Raw genomic sequence first — 19,551 nt, 5'->3', positions numbered from 1 at the left:
CTTTTTAATTAAAAAAGAGCATTCAATATTTCAAAGAGTTAAATATTTAATAAAGGTAATGAATATTTCATACGCATACTTTATTAAACGCCCTTAATAACTTCCATTCAATCTAACCCACTACCCTCCAGCCCCGGAACTAGCAATGGCGGAGCTTTGTTTCCCCAACGGAGTATTTTAGGGAAGGGCAAGCCACGTGACACAAAGACGCACGCGGGGCGCTGGGTGAAAGACGCAGAAATGGAGCGCCGACTGGGGTGGGGCTTGCTGTTGACAGACCGCGAGACAAGCCAATAGAGATGCGAATCTTGCTCCGCCCGGACGTGTGACAGCCAATAGTAGCGAAGGAGGCGGGACGAGTTGGGAATTCTGGAAGTGGTGGTGTTTGGGGAGAGTTTCGCGGCGACCGGCTACAACCGCGAGGGGGCAAAATGTCGGAGAGGAAAGTGTTAAATGTGAGTGAAAAGGAGGGGGCGGAAAAACATGGGCTGGGGCCGGTTGGAGGCCTGGGGCGGTGGGGTGGGTGCTCAGAAAGAGTCAAACTTGGGATGGGGATGGCGGTCTACCTCGCAGGGTTGTTGTAAAGAGGCCGAACTACGCAGGGGAGACCGGAGTGGACTCATCAGCCATTTAAATAAAGATGGGCTGGGATCCCCTGGCGTCTTGGGACTGCCCAGGCTATTGGTGTTCATGAATTGGCATGAACAGATGATCATTTATTTCAATTTCATTTTTATTTTTGGGCATTCTAGAAATACTACCCGCCAGACTTCGATCCGTCTAAAATCCCTAAGCTTAAACTTCCAAAGGACCGGCAATATGTGGTCCGGCTGATGGCTCCCTTTAACATGCGGTAAGAGAAGCTTGAATTCTGTTTCTCTTGGGAATATTCAGCTTATGAGATGAGTTATATCTACAGTGACCGTGTTTTTTTGGAAAAAATAAAGGACAGACTTGAAAAAGGAGCACATCTGAGAGAGGTTCATAAGGATAAAAAATGTGAATTGTTTATGTTTATGATTTTGCTTTACAAAGGAAAATTCAAGAGCAAAACCAAGAAAAATTTACAAAAACACATTGCAATAAAAATATCAAATAGTATATGTAAATTTATTTTAAAAAGACAGTTCAGTTTCCACATTTTTCACATGAATGGGAAAGACTGTGAAATGGTATCATTTGTACAGTAAAAGGAATGGACAAAATAAAGGACAAAAGTGAGTTTTAAAAAAATAAATACATCTAAAGGAAGCTTTCTGAAATAAAGGACTGTCCTTTATAATGAAGGATGTATGGTCACCATAGTTATATTTATTTATTTATATTTCAAATTTGTCACTGCCCATCTCACTGCAGAGCGACTCTGGGCGGTTATATCCTGGGATGCTTCTGTAGGAATGGAGGGGCAGGGATTTTAATTCTGTTTAACCATAAAGGAATGTGGCAGATACCTGGACTCCAAGGTTAAAGCTGCTTCCTGCTAGAAAGTAAACAGCCTGGTTTGCACATTGTGCTAACCCATGGTTTAGAATAAGCCACCATGATGGTAGTGATTGGGTTCATGTCATGCCCTAAGCTAAAAATAAACTGTGTTGTGGTTTATTGTGATACCTGAACCCAGTTATTGAATCTGATTCCTAAAACTCTGGGTGGATGTGCATAACGCATGAACTAGCTGGCTGCTGTGCAAAACCAGCCATTGAGGTTAGTTCATATTTTTGAATTAATGTGTAAATCATGATTGACTTAACTATCAGTGTGTGTCATGCAGACACATAGCCACCATGAGAGGTTGGTTCATCTTTTCTTTTATCCTTCCCTGCATTCAAAAATCAGATTCAGGTAAAGACACTTTAAAAAGAAAACAAGTTTTCTTAACGTTCTTCTTACATAGAGATTGTTCCTTTCCTCAGCGTTACAGTTCTGCTGATGTCTCAGGACTTGGGTCTGCCAACAATAGAAAACAGATTTTGCTTGCATGGCAAGTTGTAACATAAACATCCATGATGAGGGTTAAAAAGGTCTGTAAGCGGATGAAGAATGAGCAGTTGCACTTCGTGAAATCTGTGAATCATGTTTTCAATCTTGTAGGTGCAAAACGTGTGGTGAATACATTTACAAGGGCAAAAAATTTAATGCCCGGAAGGAGACGGTCCAGAATGAATCTTACTTGGGGCTTCCCATCTTCCGGTTTTACATCAAATGCACCCGCTGCCTTGCAGAAATCACATTCAAGGTAAAGCCTCTTTTGGTCTCGCTCTCTTTTCTCCCAACCTACTCCCCCACGCACACATACACACTGTACCTGTAAAAAATAATTTAAAATCCAAGCTGGTGCCTTTTACTAGAACCAGCTGCTGATAAAAGGGCATCTACGCTATGCCTTCATGAAGATCCAAAGCAGGTTGGGATGAATGGATAGTCTTGCCACATGAGTAGCACTAAAGGCCACAACATGTTGTATTTCTTCTTGAACGAAAGTATCTACCTGGAAGGGAGGCAGCTCTGAAGGTAAACCAGTCCTGTTCTAAATAGCAAAATTAATCTGCTTCTGTTGTCATTTTCTCAGACAGCCCTTCCATTTTAAAGGTAAATTAATTACAAACAAGAAACAAGTGCCTTGTTGTTGTTGTTTAGTCGTTAAGTCGTGTCCGACTCTTCGTGACCCCATGAACCATATTGCGCCAGGCCTTCCTGTCCTTCACTGCCTCCCTGAGTTTGCTCAGTTTCATGCTCATTGCTTCAGTGATGCTATCTAACCATCTCATCCTCTGCCGTCCTCTTCTCCTTTTGCCTTCAATCTTTCCCAGCATCAGGGTCTTCTCCAAAGAGATCTCTCTTCGCATTAGGTGACCAAAGTATCTGAGCTTGAGCTTCATTATCGATCCTTCCAATGAGCAGTCAGGGTTGATTTCCTTTAAGAGTGACTGGTTTGACCTCCTAGCAGTCCAGGGGACTCTCAAGAGTCTTCTCCAGCACCACAGTTCAAAGGCATCAATTCTTCGGCGCTCAGCCTTCTTTATGGTCCAGCATAACAAGTGCCTAGTCTTCCTTTAAGGGAAAAACAGTTTTGCTGTTCACACAGCCAAGGGTTGATTTTCCCCTAGCCCTGATGCTGTCATGAGTTTGTTACCATTTCCATATTTTGTGGTTCTTTATCTGACCCTCCTTGGGCACCCTGTCTAAATTGATTGCATCCAATTGTCTTAAATCCTTTGGAGGATTTAATTAGCTTGTATTTGGTGTATACCGTATTAGAAAATTCTGTATGAACATCAAGCTATGTTTTCTTTAAAAATGCCTCAGCGCCACCGACAGCTTGGGAAGTTAAAGATGCTAGTTAGTTAGCACTTTAAAGATAACAAGCAAATAAAATGCAGTTGGACCAGAACCCCAGTAGTGGCCGAGTGGGTACTCCTCAAACCCATGTTTGTCTTTCCTGCTGGTTGTATGACACATGTACCAAATTAGGAGTGTCACTCCAGAAAGACACTCCTCGCCAACAACCCATGTCCTCTCCACAATTGGGGTGCCTGCATTCTGTTCTGTGCACAATATTTATGCAGGGTATTTGCAATATTTTGACTTACCCAGTTGATTAGAGCTGCAGATCATCCTCAAAAAAAAAAAAAAAAAAAGGGCTCATTGCCAGTTTACAAATCAGAGAATTAACAACTTCTGTGTTTGTCCTATTCCCTCTTTAGACAGACCCTGAAAACACAGATTATGCCATGGAGCACGGAGCCACCCGAAACTTCCAAGCTGAGAAGTTGCTGGAGGAAGAAGAAAAGCGTTTGCAGAAAGAAAGAGAAGATGAAGAGCTGAACAACCCCATGAAGGTGTTTGACCAATCTTATGCTGTGAAAGAAACTTTTATTCTACCTTTTTCTAAGTAGAGTATGGGGGAGCAGGAACTGAGCGCTTGGGAGAATTGGATTTCTTCGCTTGGTTGTTTTTATAAATTCCTATATTTTCTTTGTTAACATTTGTTTCCAGATATTATTCTAAAGCTTTGGGGTGGGTAGTAAAAATCAGGACTGGGTGGTGGGTTCAGAATGCTGCCTTTTGAAAAATGTAATTTGGCTTTCTTTCAGCTTGGGGAAGGAAGAGTTCTAATTTTCCAGTGTAGGTTAGGATCGATCTGCAAGTGTGTGGTTAAAACCTTTAGACCTTCTTTGAAGCCAGGAAGAAGGAACTGGAGGAACAGAACAACTTGAGCTATACAGATAGTAAAATTATAGGCTGTGTTCATTCCAGAGGCTGAACCAGGTCATAAAAAGACTTCAAGCTGCATTTGTTCGACATGCTAACCTGGAGAGTGTGTTTGTATTTTGTTTTATTTATTTATTATTTATTTCATCAAGTTTATACAGCTGTTCATCTCATGTGACTCTGGGCAACATACAATAATTTTGGTTGATTTGTTAACTGTTTTGTGGCAAGCATGGGACCCCATCATGTTTGGTTAGTTTATGTTTGGTGTGTAGTGGGAACCCAACCATTGAATTGAAAGGGATCTTGGAGGTCTCTAGTGCAACCCCCTGACACAAAGCAGAAGCTGTGATATAACTGCCATATCTCTTAAAGATGGTTACACAGAGATTAGGTGGCGCTCTCTATGAAGGAACGAGGGAATCTGTTTCAGCAACATGCAGTATTATTATCTGGAAGATTCTCTGATCTTTAGCCCAAAGATACTTTCTTCCAGTTCTGCCCCTGTTGATTCTTGTTCTCCCTTCTGAAAGAGCCAGAGGAGAAGACAAGAAAGTGGACACTCTGAAGAAGAAGATGTCCCACTTTGCTTTTTTGGCTGTTCTTCTGTCCCTGCCACCTTATCCTCCAAGTCCTAACACCTTTCTGCTTTTATCTTTCCAGGTTTTGGAGAACAGGACCAAAGATTCCAAACTAGAGATGGAAGTTTTGGAGAACTTGCAGGAGCTGAAAGAACTCAACCAGCGGCAGGCCCACGTTGACTTTGAATCTATGTTGCAGCAGTACAAGGAGTTCGAGGAGCAGCAGAAACAGCGGGAGTTGGAGGAGGACGAGCAGGAAATGAAGTGAGATTCAATAATTCTGTCCTGGGATCTGCTCTTGCCATTTTATGCTGGTGTCCTTTGATATGTCCTATGGGAGTATTTACTCATTTGATTTTCGTGGCTGCCTGTCTCACAGCAGTAACTCTTGGCAGTGTACAAGAATTAAAATAACAATTGTTGCCTAACGACCACAATTGGTACTGAAATTTAGGTTGCTAAGCAATGTGGTCGTTAAGCAAATCATCATGTGACTGGACCCAATTTTATGACCTTTTTTGTGGCAGTTGTTAACTGGATCCCTGTTGATTTTGCTTGCCAGAAGTTGGCTGGGAAGGTTGCAAATGGTGATCACGTGACCCTAGGATGCTGCAACCATTGTAAGTGCAAGCTGGTTGCCAAGCACCCGGATCATGATCACCTGACCCATGGGGGCACTGCGATGGTCATAAATGTGAGGACTGGTCATAAGCCACTTTTTTAGCACTGTCATAACTTCGAAAGGTCACTAAACAAATGGTTGTTAAGCGAGGATTGCCTGTACAACATATAACCCATGATGCCCATGATGTTAAAACAATAAATCACAAAAACCCCATCAGTTGCAGCGCTTGCCCAACTCAAACACTTCACCGAGTCAGCCCTGGGAAAGGCTAACAGGGTCAGGGCCATCTGGATATCCGGAGAGATGCTATTCCCCAGGACAGGCGCTGTGGTTCTTCTGTTTTGAATGTGGCTGGTATTTATGTTAAATGGGGTATAGGTTGAGCTTTGGAGTCATAATTTCTCCCCTTGAAGTGGTGGTGTAAAACCAAAGTCACAATCTTGGTGGTAGGCACTGAGTTTAACTGAAAAGGTCAGGCGTTTAATCCATTTTGGCCCCAGGGCGACCTCTCCTGGCTGGTCATGAGAATGAAAAAGAGGCTAAGAACAATCCTGCTGGATCACCTTAGTCCAGCGCTTTGTTTCTCAGAATGATCAGGCAGGTGTTCTGGGTGCTTGCAAGTTGGGGATGGAGACCACTTGATCTTCCGCCGCCACTCCCCTGCAGCTGGCATTTGGAATTCTGCTGCCCTCGACATGGGGAGAAAATGAAGTCTCAGTAGGGTTGTCCTCCAAGCAATTATCCAACCCATTATGAAGCCATCCAAACTCGGGGCCCTCCCCACGTCTTGTGGCAATGAATTGTAGTGGTTAGTGATGTGCTTACAAAAAGGGCTTCATAAAAACAAGCAACTATATCAGGTAAGAACTGTTGCAGCGGATCAGGCCAAGCTCATCTTACTCCAGTATTTTGTTTCTCCCAGGGGTGGTCTAGGGGCCTCTAGGGTGCTCACAAGCAGGAGAGAGACCTACCTGTCCCCCACTAGTATTCACCTGCAACTGGAGCTTGCTGGACCAGTGTTTTCCCAACCCAGAGGGAACACTGAGTCTTCCCAATTCACAATTGATAGCCCTTGATAGACCTCCATGAATTTCTCCAGTGCCCTTGGAAGCCACCCAGGTTGGGGGCCATCCCCATATTTTGTGGCAATGGAGTCTGCAGGTTCATGATGTGCTGCGTGAAGGTGGTCTTCATAAAAGCCTAAGAAACTTCGTAAGAAGATCAGAACAGCCATCCCGCATTTTGTTCTTCACAGCGGCCAACTAGATCCTTCTTCCATGTGGATCCCCTTGACTAGGCCAAGCCACAAATCCCCCACCCAAGGATAACATGGAGTCTTCAAGGTCACTTGTCCTCCATAGACCTCCCCTCTGAATATATCCAGTCCTGAATCCTATCCTCGATTATTTGATGCTCTCTAGTAGCTATTGAAGTCCAGCATATCTGGAAGACCCATGAGGGGGGAACAATGAGATTGAAAGCATTGAATGAAAAAAATGCTATTTGACAGAAAAAGAGTAGCCAATAAAATCTCATGGCATGGATGAAATATTCTTCCTGAAACAATACAGAGCAGTGTTTTTCAGCCCTGGCAACTTTGAAGATGTGTGGACTTCAACTTCCAGAATTCCCTAGCCAGCATGGGAAAACATCTCAAAGTTGCCAGGGTTGAAAAACACAGCTAAGCAGGATCTGTGGGATTTTGACTAAATATTTGCAGATAAGTGTTTGAAGATTGGAAATAGCATGACATGCTACACCTGGTGTCCTTGAACTTACTCCCCATGCTCTGCCCTGTCAGTTGCTGACCATGTACGTCTCCCCCTCTTCTTTCTCACCCAGAGCAATGCTGGAGCAAGCCCAAAGCAGGAGACTGCTTGAAGACTCTGATTCAGAGGAGGACCCCGCTCCAGCTCCCCCAAAACAGCTTGCAAAAGGGAAGCCAACCGACATCCTGCAGCAGGTATGCAAAGCGCCCTCGAGTGTCACCCAAGAAGTTGGGTGATGTTACGAAGGACTATCCCACTTCATGGGGGCTCTTCCTGCTTTGAGCAGCGGATTGGGCTGGATGATCTCTTAAGCACCTTCTAGTCCTTCCCTTCTGTGATCTGGAAGACTTTCCAAATGGTAAGAGCTGTTCAGACGTGGAACAGACATAATGCACACTCCTTTCCCAGAGGGGTTGAAACAGGCTGGAGGGTCATCTGTTGGGGATATACAATGGGCATAGGGTTGGACCAGATGATCTCTAAGGTCCCTTCCAATCCTTCTGTTCTGTGACTCAGTGAGTGATGCTTGAGAAAGCTGCAAAGCAAGTGATGAGTTAAGATTTGTCCTGTGATCCTACCCAATCCTTTCCCAACAGAGTTTGGGAGTTTGGCCCCTGGAGGTCTGAAGAGCCCCAAATTGTGAAACCCACGCCTGCCTTTCCAGTCACAGGAAACCCACTTTGTTTCAGCAGAGGCTTTCACGAGTGGCAGCAAGAGGTTGCTCCCTTTCCCCCTACAGCCCATGACATCTGCCCAAGTGTGTCCCTGAATATGATGGAAGCAGCAAGAAGAATTGGTCAGAATTGCCTCCTTCCAGATTTCTTCAGGGTATCTGCTGCTGGATAAAACAAAAACAAAAAAAACCCTTTTGGAAATTCAAAGACAGTCTCGGATGCCGCAGAATCCCTCAGCGGGCAGCGTTGTAGAGATTTGGGGATTTATTCTTCATCTTGGAAAGTGTTAAGGGCTTAAGGAAACTCCATTCATAATGCAGGATGAGCACTCAGAGAAAAAGCAGGATGCAAATATGATGGCAGTAAATCAAAATGCCAATCAAAAACTGGATTTGTTATTGAAAAAACGTAAGAGGTGTTATTTCCGGGTTTTAAAAGTTGGAACTAGGAAGCTTCTCATAAGTTGTGATAGGCAGAACAGATCGGAAGGCGGGGGGCGGGAGGCTTGCCTGGGGAGCGCTTGCTCTGAGTGCAAATCTTGGGCCCTGAGCTAGTCAGGTGCCCTGCGATGCAGGTGCATTGGGCGGACCCCAAGCCCTTCCCCATGCAAACCAGGAGTTCCAACCCTCCCTTCTTTGGTGCCGCGGCATCCATGTTTAGCTGTTCCTTGAGCACAGTTGCTTTTAGTAAAACCCTGAGTGTGCCTTTGGCTTCCATCACAGGATTCGGAGCCGCAAGCTAAAAAGCAGAAGCTGGAAACCTGGCAGAAGAGCGTGGGAAAATTTTCGGTGCAGACAAAACTGTCAGGGTTGGTGACTGCCAAAAGGAAGTCCGTTTCCATGGTGGCCAATGGAGCAGGAAGCCAGGATGTGCCATCCGAACAAGGTCAGGAGGATGAGGCAGCGGCTTTTTGGAAGCGTAGGAGGGAGGGCGCTGTCCTTATCTTGGGGGGACGCTGTTCCAGAGGGCAGGGGCTGTGATAGAAAAGGCACGCTTCCTCCATGCCACAAGATGACAGCTTTGAATAGAGGGCACCTGGAGTGGGCAGACAGAAACTGTTGACTCTAGGGCAGTGTTTCTCAACCTTGGTAACTTTAAGACGTGTGGACCCCCCCTTTTCATCAGAACCAAAAGTCATAAGCGGATTTTTGTCTGTTTCATGCAAAAAGTCTATAAAGGGTTTCCAATCCGCCATAAATGTAGATATTGTCTTTTCTCTGATCGAGGACGTTAATTTAGCCAACTCTGCAAGTTCCACCATCTTCACCAACCGTTCCTGCATTGTGGTGATGTTGGACCTTTCCACTTTTGAGCATATAATAGTCTCGCTGCAGTTGTCATATATAAAAGCAAAGCTCCATGGCCTTTTTCTAGCTGCCTCTCCATTAGTCCCAAAAGAAAAATCTCTGGGTTCAGTTGTGTTTTAATCTTTAAAAACATCTGAATTAATGTATGTCTTTGTATCTAAATTGTTTTGGCTTTTTACACGTCCACCAGATGTGATAAAATGTCCCTTCACATTGTTCATGTTTCCAGCAAACATGTGAACGCACCTTTGTGCATTCTAACTATGGGCCATTTCTCATTAATCTCCTCTACTGAGCGTGGGGTTAACTGCTGCAGTTTCAACAGATGGCAGCATGCAGCTGGTTTAGTCTGAATTTGGAAGTTAATCGGGATCTAAAGGGAAAGTACCAGGATATTCCAGTAGGCTAGAGGGGAACCCAGCCCGCCTTCTGCAACAAGGCAGTGGCACACCATTTCTCACTTAATGACTGTTCGTTTAGCAACCATTCGAAGTTATGATGGCGCTAAAAAAAATGATTTACAAGTGCCTGAAGTTACGACTGTTGCAGTGCTCCCGTGGTCACGTGATCACGATTCAGGCGCTTGGCGACCAACTTGCACTTATGATGGTTGCAACATCCCATGTGGTTGCCTTTTATGACCTTCCTAGCTGGCTTCTGGCAAGCAAAATCAATGGGAAACCATGTGATTCGCTTAACCGTGTGATTTACTTAATGATCACAGTGATTCACTTAACGACCACCACAAAAAAGGTTGTAAAATCAGGTCCGGTCACGTGATGATTCGCTTAACAACCATATTGCTTAGTGACCTAAATTCTGGTCCCAGTTGTGTTTGTTAAGCGAGGACTACCTGTATTGCCAACAGAACAATATGGACGTGCCCGGTAATCCCCAGGAATCAAGCTTGAGTCTAGGATACCTTTTCCATTTTTTTCTGTGCTCTAACTGGCCTTCCGTAATCTAGGCCTGGGACACCATTATCCCTGCAGACGTCTCCTTTGACATCTCTGCCACATTTGAGTTTTTACCTTAAATTATTTCTTAAATAAAAGATGTGGGATGCTCCAAAACACGAGGATCAGGCTGTAGACCAGTGTTTCTCAGCCTCGGCAACTTTAAGATGGGTGGACTTCAGCTCCCAGAATTCCCCAGCCAGCATGGCTGACTGAGGGATTCTGGGAGTTGAAGTCCACCCATCTTAAAGTTGCCGAGGCTGAGAAACACTGGTGTAGACGCTTTCTTAGAAAATGCCAATCATGAGTGGGCGCTGCTGGTGTTTGGTTTAGAAGCATCTCCACCTGTCCAGCAGGGAAGAAGTAGATGGTAGGTGGCATTTTAGCAAATCTGAGTTTTGGGACTGGCCAGAATGCAAGCCGCTGGGTGACTAGGCAAGTTCTCCCTGCAGCCAGTTTAAGAGATGCCCATAAAATGGGCTGAAAATGGTAGCTTCTGTACTCACTAAGTTAGTCTTCTCTAGCCTGGAATCCTCCCGGTGTCCTCTTGGGTCTTCAACTTTGGACGTTTGCTGAAATAATGGCATTCTCTGGGTCTGGGAACCCGAAAGGATGCTTGTGAACCTTTGCAGAGCAAGAAGAGATGGAGATTCCCTTCGTGTCTCATCCATGGGTAGCAACTTCCCCTTGAGCGAAGAGACATCTAGAAAGAGGATCAAAGGCATCAGGGAGGCCTTCCCTTAATCTTCTCCCTGATTAAAGTGGGACTGAAGCGTGTACCTATTTAGTTTCCAAAATGCTGTAACTGAACCCCTTTTTCTTGCCAAAACTCTGGCTAACTTGATGAGAATTTAGCTTCTGGGTTCGTGTTAAGGGGTTTGATTGGAACTGTAATGCCGACACATCTGGAAAACCCCTGTTTAAGGGAAGGCAGTTCTACATGATCATCTCTCTGTCCTTTGCCTTGCCCACCTATGCCCAGGTGGGGGTGGACTGGACTTCTGTCTTCCCCAAGGGTTGGGGCATATGGGCTCGATAGTCTAGGACAGTGTTTCTCAACCTTGGCATGCTGGCTGGGGAATTCTGGGAGTTGAAGTCCACACGTCTTCCAGCTGCCAAGGTTGAGAAACACTGGTCTAGGATCTGGGAGGTCCAAGTTGGGGAGGGTCTGGAGAAGTTCTTTGTGTCTTTCAGCAACTGTTGAGTTTTCAAATCTTCTTCTAGGGAAGCAGAGCGCTCATGGCACTTCTACAGGGACCGCACCTGGCTCGAGCACAGGGGTCTCTTCCCTCGGCCTTCTGGGGACTTACTCTGACAGCGAGGACAGCAAAAGTGACTGAATTCTTAGACAAGGAAGGCTGGTTGGGTTGCAAGAAGACGTTCTCCAGCCCTCCGCTTCTGAACTGCCTGTGAGTAGAGGGGCTTTTTCGTTCTGTAGAATGCCGGCTGAAATCTGGGAGGTCCTGCTGGTCCAGACGGTTGCCTGTCGCCTTTCTTGCCTTCATCCTTGTGACCAGTAAGCACGGCAAGGACCATTCCTTTTTCTATGATGAAGATGGTGGACAGAGTGGTACCCTTTCTCAAGTACTTCCTAACGCAGCTCTTGGTGGAATACAGGACCAAACCATCTGACGGTCTGGGTTGAATGAAAAGAACAGCCATCTTCACTCCTCTCCCCCCCTGAATCTCTTCCTGTTGTTTAATGCAGTGTTTCTCAACCTCAGCCACTTTAAGATGTGCAGACTACAACTCCCAGAACTCCCCAGCTGAAGTCCATACATCTTAAAGTGGCTGAGGTTGAGAAACACCGCTTTCAGGGACCTGAAACATTTGGAGCAAACCAGTCCTGTTTAGCTCTATCAAATGGGTCTGCTCCAAAGCAGAATAGATGTCAAAGTTCACCCTGGTTGCTTGGTGTCTTTTTTTCTTTTTACAAACAATAGCTGTCCTATCCAGCCTGGGGATATAGTGGCCACAGAGGCTAAATCCTCTGCGTCTCATTGTTTTCCCAGTCTGCATCTTGCTCATGGCAGTTTGTAATGAATAAATCCCACATTCCCCAGAGTCTTGCCTGTGACCGCAATGCTCATGGACTCAATCACCTGTGTTCTCAAGTGAGATCAATGTATAACTCAGTGTTTCTCAACCTTGGCAGCTTGAAGATGTGTGGACTTCAACTCCCAGATTTCTGAAATCCACACATCTTCAAGCTGCCACGGTTGAGAAACACTGGTATAATTTAATAAATGATACAGGGTGAGCGTGCGTGCTGTTTATTTCTCTCCCGTTCGGCTTTGTATTTAAAAAAGAGAATCCAAGATAGCTGGCTGATGCCAGGTGACCTTTTCCCAAACAGAGAAACTTCTCTGCTTCTGTAGATCAGAGATGGCCTCAGGGAAGCCATCATTTCCCGTGAACCCTTCTTTCTTTTTGGTGGCCCTTCCCAAATGGTCCTGCTGAAAAGTTGTAACGTGAGCTGTAAAATAGGCCTGGTGTGGTTAATAATCGCAAAAGCTTCTCAAAAATTGTGTTTGACTGTAGTGTCTTCTAAGCCTTGTAAATCAATGGGAAAAGAAACTCCTCCTGTCAAACCCAGAAAAAGCAGATGTGGGCTTTGATTGCAACACCATGTCTGCCCACCTTGCAGATTTTGACATCACACACACAGATTCAGTCACTGGGGCCACCCATATATGTTACGCAGCTCATCCTCCTTTGCCTCCTGGCCTCCCCTAAAATCCTCAATGTGGTCTGTAGTAAAGGCATGCAGAATGTTTGGAATTTGAAAAGTGTTGACCTTGGAACAAGTTCAGAGCAGGTTCTTCCACTCTGACTGACAATATGCCTACTGTTCTGGAATTGCCCTGCGCTTGAAATGGCCCCAGTTCTGGGCTGAGAATGCCTCCAGATCGATCAGAGAATATCAGAACACGGCTGATAAGGTTGAAATAGCCACTTTGGACTTGAAATGGGGTGTTCTGAGTTTGCAGTTGATTTTATTTACTTATTTATTAATCAAATTTATACACTGCCCATCTCGCTGTATAAATGACTCGTCCAGTGTGAAGCGACAAGCATTTGGGTATTGCCAGGCTCCAGCTATCCAAAGGGGATCCATTCTTGCCCTAGCTAACAGATGAATCTGTCCCTTGGCAGATCCCCCTGCGATCTTGGTCCCAGCTGGTAGGGAGGGGCGAAGTATTTTGAATGTGAAAGGTTTCAGGCTCAAAACATCCCGTTTCTAATTCAATACCGTCCTTCCAGATTCAGAGGGGGTGGTTCCTAGTTCCCCAGAAGTCTCTGAACATTGTCTTGACCCATTCCACAAGTGTTTCAAGCTCAGAATGGGGGTTTGGGGCCCCAAATGGTTCATTTTGAGCTCAGAACATGCCCAGAGTAGTTGGAACAGCATCAAAACACTTCCCGAAGGGGGGAACAGTGTAGAGAGAAAGGTGACCTTGAGGGAAATACGCAAGAACTGTTACCTAGGCCAAGTGGGCTGAAACATTTTGAAGTCCTGGGAAACGGGGTAATGTTTGGAAGAGCTCAGACAGACACCTCGTCCTGCGATTGACTTGCACTTTTGAATTAACACCTGGAAGAGAGGCTGCTTAGCTAGCTCTTCCTATGTGCTCTTGCGAGGTGCGAGATAACAGCTCTCTGCTCTGACCCCAGTTAGATCATTATTTCCCTCTTGCCTTAGGCCACCGATACCTCCTTGACACTTAATCCTCATTACTGTGTCACTTGCCCTTGCTGATGCCTCAACTCAGCAGCTCTGGGGCGGAGGGGGACAGAGAAGTCGCAGGGCTATAAAACTTGCCCATCGAAAGCAACCCCTTTGGGAGTCAAATTCCGGAGACCATCCCTGCCGTTTGGCACAACGTGGCAGGTGGGGGACGGACCCCTGGCGCTGCGGGGATCTACAGGGACCTTTCTTTAGTAAACTTTCTCAAAGGTTGTTGCCATCCCAGCGTCTCCCTGGGGATCCTCGTTCTTCGGTATCCGTCCTGCAAATTCTCAATTAAGCATCGACACACAGATTAGCGGCCACCCCCCCCCCATTCGCTGAACTGCAAGAAGGAAGAGGAGATTCAGCACAATCTGACTTGGCAAGAATTCTCTTGTAGCCTGCCTCAGTCAAAGTTATTTTAGCTTTCATGGAGTCAGTTTCCTGGTCTGGATGGCCTGGTGGGGCTGATAAACAGCTGTTTGAACCTTGGAACGGAGACTGCTTTGAGCTTGGAGGATTTGCAGTTCAGTGTGCTTTGCACGCCATGGTTGGCAGGCCTGGAAATTGTGAGCCAGGGAGGGTTGGCCATGCAGTATCCTCTGGCAGGGCGTAGATGCGGCTTGATGATCTTGTACTTACTCTGCAGATTTGGGTGGCCTTAGAGAACAAGAGCTGAGTCCCTCCCCACAGCCCGCCCTGCACATTATCCATCCTCGAGTTGTAGCCTCGCAAGGTTGTTACGAGGTTCTTGCTGCTTGCTCAGAGGCAGCCTTGAAGCCAACCAGTTCCCCTTGCAGCCTGCTGAGGGCATCTCACGCCAGTGAGCCCAGCCACGGCCGTTTCTCTTAAGCGCCTTCTTCCCCAGCAGTGGGAGGGGCCGGGCAGGTAGACCGAGGGGTGGCCATTCCTAATCTCCCAGTCTGCCTGGCTAACCAGTCCAGCGAAGCAAGCTGGTTTCCCTTTTGCCCTTGAGTTCCCAGACCATCTGTCTGCGTTAGGAGCCCATCTGTACCCTGGCTTCCCCAGGAACGCTTTGGCACGGATGACGCACGGAGCGATTAAGCTCCGAACCAAATAGGGCTGGAGCCTCCCTGCTTTCTTCTGGCCGGGTGACAGAGCAACGAAGCACAGGCACGCTAGGAACAACAGATGCACTAGTATCTAATGTGGGCGATGAGGACGAGAGCTGCAGCAAAGTGTTGCAGCATGCAGAGCCACTGTTCCGTCAGTCAGCTAGGCTCCCTTCCAAGAGACTCTGTCCTGTCTCTCTCCTCATCAGATTTTTCTCTTTTCTTCCTCCCCCAAGCACTATTCCACAGCCGCTTGACACATTTAAACTTCATTAGGCTGTGCTTTGGGGGGGGGGGGGACTGCCCCTTAAAAGACGTTTGGGTTTGAGTCTGTTCGCATCTCTCAGCTGTGTGTGGATAGTACCATTTTAGCCGTGCAAAGATAGTCATTTGCCTGTGAAAATTAGGCATGGAAGGCTGGATTTCTGCAAAGCCTATAAAATAAGGTCTCTGCCCCTGGGGGCTTACAAGGGGGACACTGTTTAGTGGGAAGAGGCCATATCTATCTGGACTTAGAGCAGATCCTGGCCCCCTGTTTGCTGCGCAGACTTCTCCGCAGGCCACCTCACTTTTCTCTCTGACCTTGCAAGGCTACAAAGCAGCATAAATTTGACAGGTTAGACATCAGGATGGAATTTCTGCTTGGACAAGCTGCGTGCCATGAAGTGGTGGGTCTTCCTTCACTGGGCATCTTCAAACAGAAGCTGGAATGCTCTGCTGTCAGACGGGGATGGCACTGAGTAGGGGGCTGGACAGATGACCTCTGAGGCCCTCCAACTGGGGCGGTCTACGATAATCTTCTAAGAACTAGCATTTGTGAGGATGTTTGGGGGGGTAATTTGTTATTAAACAATATTCCGATGGCCGGCGTCTTTGCTCGAAAGCTTGCAGGGATTCAGAAGTTAAACTTGGGGTGAGTTTTTAGCAACGGCGTCTTGCGTAATTCCGCAATGGCCCTTGATGGAGCCCAAGTTGGATTAAGAACAAGGTTGTGTGGCTTTCAGTGGGGATTGTTAAAGGTCTAACAATCCCAATGTGGTTTAGGTTCTGTGCATCATATCGTCTTCCATTTTGGTCTGTTAAACCTTGGTTTAGGATTGAATGCGGTGTGTGAACCCAGCCAGTTGGACCTTACTCAAAGCACGGTTAAAATAAACTGTGGTTTAAGAGGGCAATGTGCTGCTGACGCTGTTAACAGAATGAAGACTGGACTAAGTATTTTTTGCATCTTTCAATCTCATTTAACATAATAGGATTTTACCTCTGAATAAATTTGCATAGGATTGCCTTAGAAAGGGATGAGATCCAGTCTGCAAACGTGAGATTGGATATATACATATATATAAACCTATAAAGCAAAGGTTTACAAGCGATTTTTAAACACCAGATAGGGGCTTTTTAAAAAAAAAAATAGATACTCTGGCCACGTCCTCTTCTGATTCCATTATGGCCTCTATTCAGCCTTTCTCACAGAGGTCTTTTTCTTGGGGTGAGGTGGGTGCGTGCGCCTGTCTCTTTGACATTACCTAGCATTTTCACTTTTACAGAGCCTCCTGGTGTTTAAATTACCCTTTCAGAAGCCCTTGACATTGGGGACATGGTGACCTGTTCTGGATTTACAGTAATCTGGAGTTTGGGAGCATCTCTAGGTTTGAAAACATTGTACTGTGCTGGTCTTTGACCGCAATAAAGCTTTGATTTGTTGAAAACATTGGAGGAGGAGGTTAGTCTACAATGGCAAAAAGAAAAGAAAAAATCAGAAATCTGGTAGCCCCTTTTTTGACCCACAAATTCCATTAAAAGGCATCAGCTTTCGTGAGCTGCAGCTCACGAAAGCTGATGCCTTTTAATGGAATTTGTGGGTCAAAAAAGGGGCTACCAGATTCCTGATTTTCTGGGGTTGAAATAATTTAAGCTAAACTCAGGTTCCATTCACACAACCCTCTAAACTAAAGTATAGTTGGTAGCCTGGGGTCTCGCACAAGCCAGCCATTCTCTCGAGCTGAAAAGATGTTTGACGGATCGGTGCATCCCGCGGGATAAGCCGCCCTGCCATTTAGGGTTTTGCGGTGTTGTGCGAATGCAACTCCCGGGCTGAAGCCGTTGCTTCAAGGGGGTGAGGCTTTTGGGGTTCTGAGCAGCTCCGGACATATCCAGAAACCCTCTCTCCCCCCTACCCCCCCCTTATTCTGTTGCAAGGTCTTCCAACTCGCTGAAAATCTTTTCCAATCTGTTCCCCAAAAAGCAGGAAAAATGGCATCGGCTTGCTCGCTGTCAAGCCCTGCGCACGACAGCTTCTTTGAAAAGCTGGCCTCTTTCCTTCTTGGCAGGGCGGGGGCTGCTCTATTAATGGCTTTACGGGGGGGGGTCTTTCCTCCCTCCCTGTCTCGGCGATGAGTTATGGCGGGAGCCAGCAAACCGTAACGCGGGAAGATGAATCTCCATTAAGCAAGACAAGCGCTCTCCAGCCTCCTCCGAGACAGGGGGCCCGACGCGGAGGGGGAAGGGGACGCCATCAACCGCCGTGGCGTGAGGCACCGCCGGCTTTGTCTTTCGGCAGCGCTGGAGGTCACCGGGTAACAGTGACATCGATCATGCACCCTCGGCCTGGCAGCAAACGAAGCGTGCACGGAAGATCTCCTTTTCTTTTTTTTAAGGCGTGCTGTTGAATTTAGCCAAACCAGCCGCCAAGGACTTTCCGGAGGCTGCAGAAAAACAGTTTGGCTGGAATGACAGCCAGCGGGGCCTTGGCGGCCGGTAGACTCGGAAGGGAACTCAATGGTCATCTAGTCCAACCCCAAAGGAACCCACCGAGCAAAGAGCTGATGGAGACCTTCCTACCAAACGCCGAAGACGATTCCTGTTTGTCTGGGTTTAGGAGGTTGTGACTCAAGGTGTGGCGTGAAACGGCATCGCGTTGAGTGTTAAGCGGGTTGTGCGAACCCAGGATTTCTAAAAACTCCTGACTTTGGGCGTGATTGGTCACTTGTCTGGAATTTGAAAGTAGGAACTGCACTTTTCCTGGATTGTAGGAACATAAATTGTAACAGACCCCAGGAACTGCCTGTCCTTCTGCCCCAAGCAACCCACCTCCCCAATCATCCAGATTCAGGTTGAGAGAGGAGTCTGCCCCGCAGGAAAAATGCTGCTCTTTGTGCTCCTCCTCCTCACTGATTTACACATTTACACACTTGTGTATTCCTTGAATTCAATTTGGCTTCAGGCAAGCCGGCCCCTCTTCAAGGATACTCCGTTCCGGGAGGCTCCTGGAAAAGAGCAATAGACATTGGGACTTTGTGATGGCGGTTTCTGATCCCTGCTTTCTCGCGTCTTGGAAGATTTTCATAGGTGGTTCATCGCCTAGAAGTGCTCTGATGGATGAAGCAAGTCGCAGGTTGCAGAAATAAATAAATGAAGCGAGCTTCAGAGGTCCCCTCCCTGCCCCTCTTGGGTGTCTAGTCTAGGTCTAGACCAGTGTTTCTCAACCTTAGCAACTTTAAGACGAGTGGACTTCAACTCCCAGAATTCTCCAGCCAGCAGGAGCTGGCTGGAGAATTCTGGGAGTTGAAGTCCACTCGTCTTAAAGTCGCTAAGGTTGAGAAATGCTGGTCTAGACTCTCCCAGGATAGTCGCTAAGGTTGAGAAATGCTGGTCTAGACTCTCCCAGGACTCTCCTAACTACAATGCATCTTAATTCCTAGAATCCTAGAGCTGGAAGTGGCCAATGAAGTCCCTTGTGGTCATCTAGACCAACCCCCTGCATGAAAGCATGCCAGACAGTAGCAGTCTAGCCTCGGCTTGAAGGCCTTCAGAGAAGGCAAGCTCGCTGCCTCCCTGAGCTGGGCATAAACTACCCTTACGGTTCGGAGGTTTGCCTGCCCATTTCAGAAGAATCTGCCTTCCTGGAAATTAGATCCGTGAATTCACGTCCTGCGTTTTGGAAGGAGGAAAGAAGCCGCGATCTGCTCTGCAGGGGTGTCGTTCCAGCTCCTTGAGAAAGGCTGCCAGATCCCCACTCGGGGGTCTTTGAGGATGTTTTGGAGAGAGCCTGGATGCTGCGTAAGCTAAGCATTGACTTCCTGCAACATGCTGAACCTGGTTAAAGAATTACAGTAACCAAGTTTCTGAGTGCACCCCGCATGCGGAACCGTAAATGAACCAGATCAGCTCGGTTGGCCCAGGGCACTAAGCCCTCAAGAGCCTTAACCGAATTGAACACCGGCCGGGCTTTGCTGCTGGGTTTGCAATTAACCTCAGGGCAGCACGCTGTCAAAATTAAGCTCCATCCTGCCTGTTCCTCCTCGAAAATGCCCGTGGAACCGGCTGTCCGTCCTTGTTGACCGATGGGGGGGAGAAGATCCGTGATGGAACACCTCTTCCAGCCATGGGGCTGCTGAGGGGCTGCTGGGTCATTTTTCCTTTCTTTTTCATTTGAAGAGTGCACGTCTCCCCCCATAACCTTTGATGATCTGCCCCCCAACCCCAGTTCCTGCTGCATCTTTCCATGGTCCAATGTCTGTCCGTCCGTCCGTCCCTTTCCTCTATCTATCCATTCATTCATCTCTCTCTCTCCAGCATCATCTGTTTCCCTCCCTCTCTTCCTATCTCTATCATCTCTATCATC

The 19,551-nt window shown here is 46.8% G+C and overlaps 1 protein-coding gene across 1 annotated transcript; it reads left to right on the top strand.

The window, feature by feature from the left end:
• Positions 1 to 355: 355 nt before the first annotated feature.
• Positions 356 to 16,710, top strand: YJU2 (YJU2 splicing factor homolog). Its single transcript, XM_007438457.3, has 8 exons — positions 356 to 455; positions 753 to 853; positions 2,092 to 2,236; positions 3,705 to 3,839; positions 4,876 to 5,057; positions 7,261 to 7,381; positions 8,584 to 8,746; positions 11,349 to 16,710. Exons 1-8 carry the CDS (start codon positions 432 to 434, stop codon positions 11,462 to 11,464), a joined length of 987 nt encoding a protein of 328 aa, XP_007438519.1. The 5' UTR covers positions 356 to 431; the 3' UTR covers positions 11,465 to 16,710.
• Positions 16,711 to 19,551: the final 2,841 nt, after the last annotated feature.

The sequence above is a fragment of the Python bivittatus genome, unplaced genomic scaffold (genome assembly GCF_059951505.1).
Source record: "Python bivittatus isolate LINGU-HERP-01145 unplaced genomic scaffold, Pbiv_v1 ctg000580_np1212, whole genome shotgun sequence".
Classification (NCBI taxonomy): domain Eukaryota; kingdom Metazoa; phylum Chordata; class Lepidosauria; order Squamata; family Pythonidae; genus Python; species Python bivittatus.
This window is presented reverse-complemented; position numbering and strand designations above follow the sequence as displayed.

What these genes read in the sequence shown, in the direction of transcription:
- YJU2 (XM_007438457.3), top strand. Translation starts at nt 432, where the DNA reads ATGTCGGAGAGGAAAGTGTTAAAT. An exon ending in ATGGCTCCCTTTAACATGCG is followed by an intron (nt 854 to 2,091) that starts GTAAGAGAAGCT and finishes TCAATCTTGTAG; the next exon opens with GTGCAAAACGTGTGGTGAAT. An exon ending in GAGGACGAGCAGGAAATGAA is followed by an intron (nt 5,058 to 7,260) that starts GTGAGATTCAAT and finishes TTTCTCACCCAG; the next exon opens with AGCAATGCTGGAGCAAGCCC.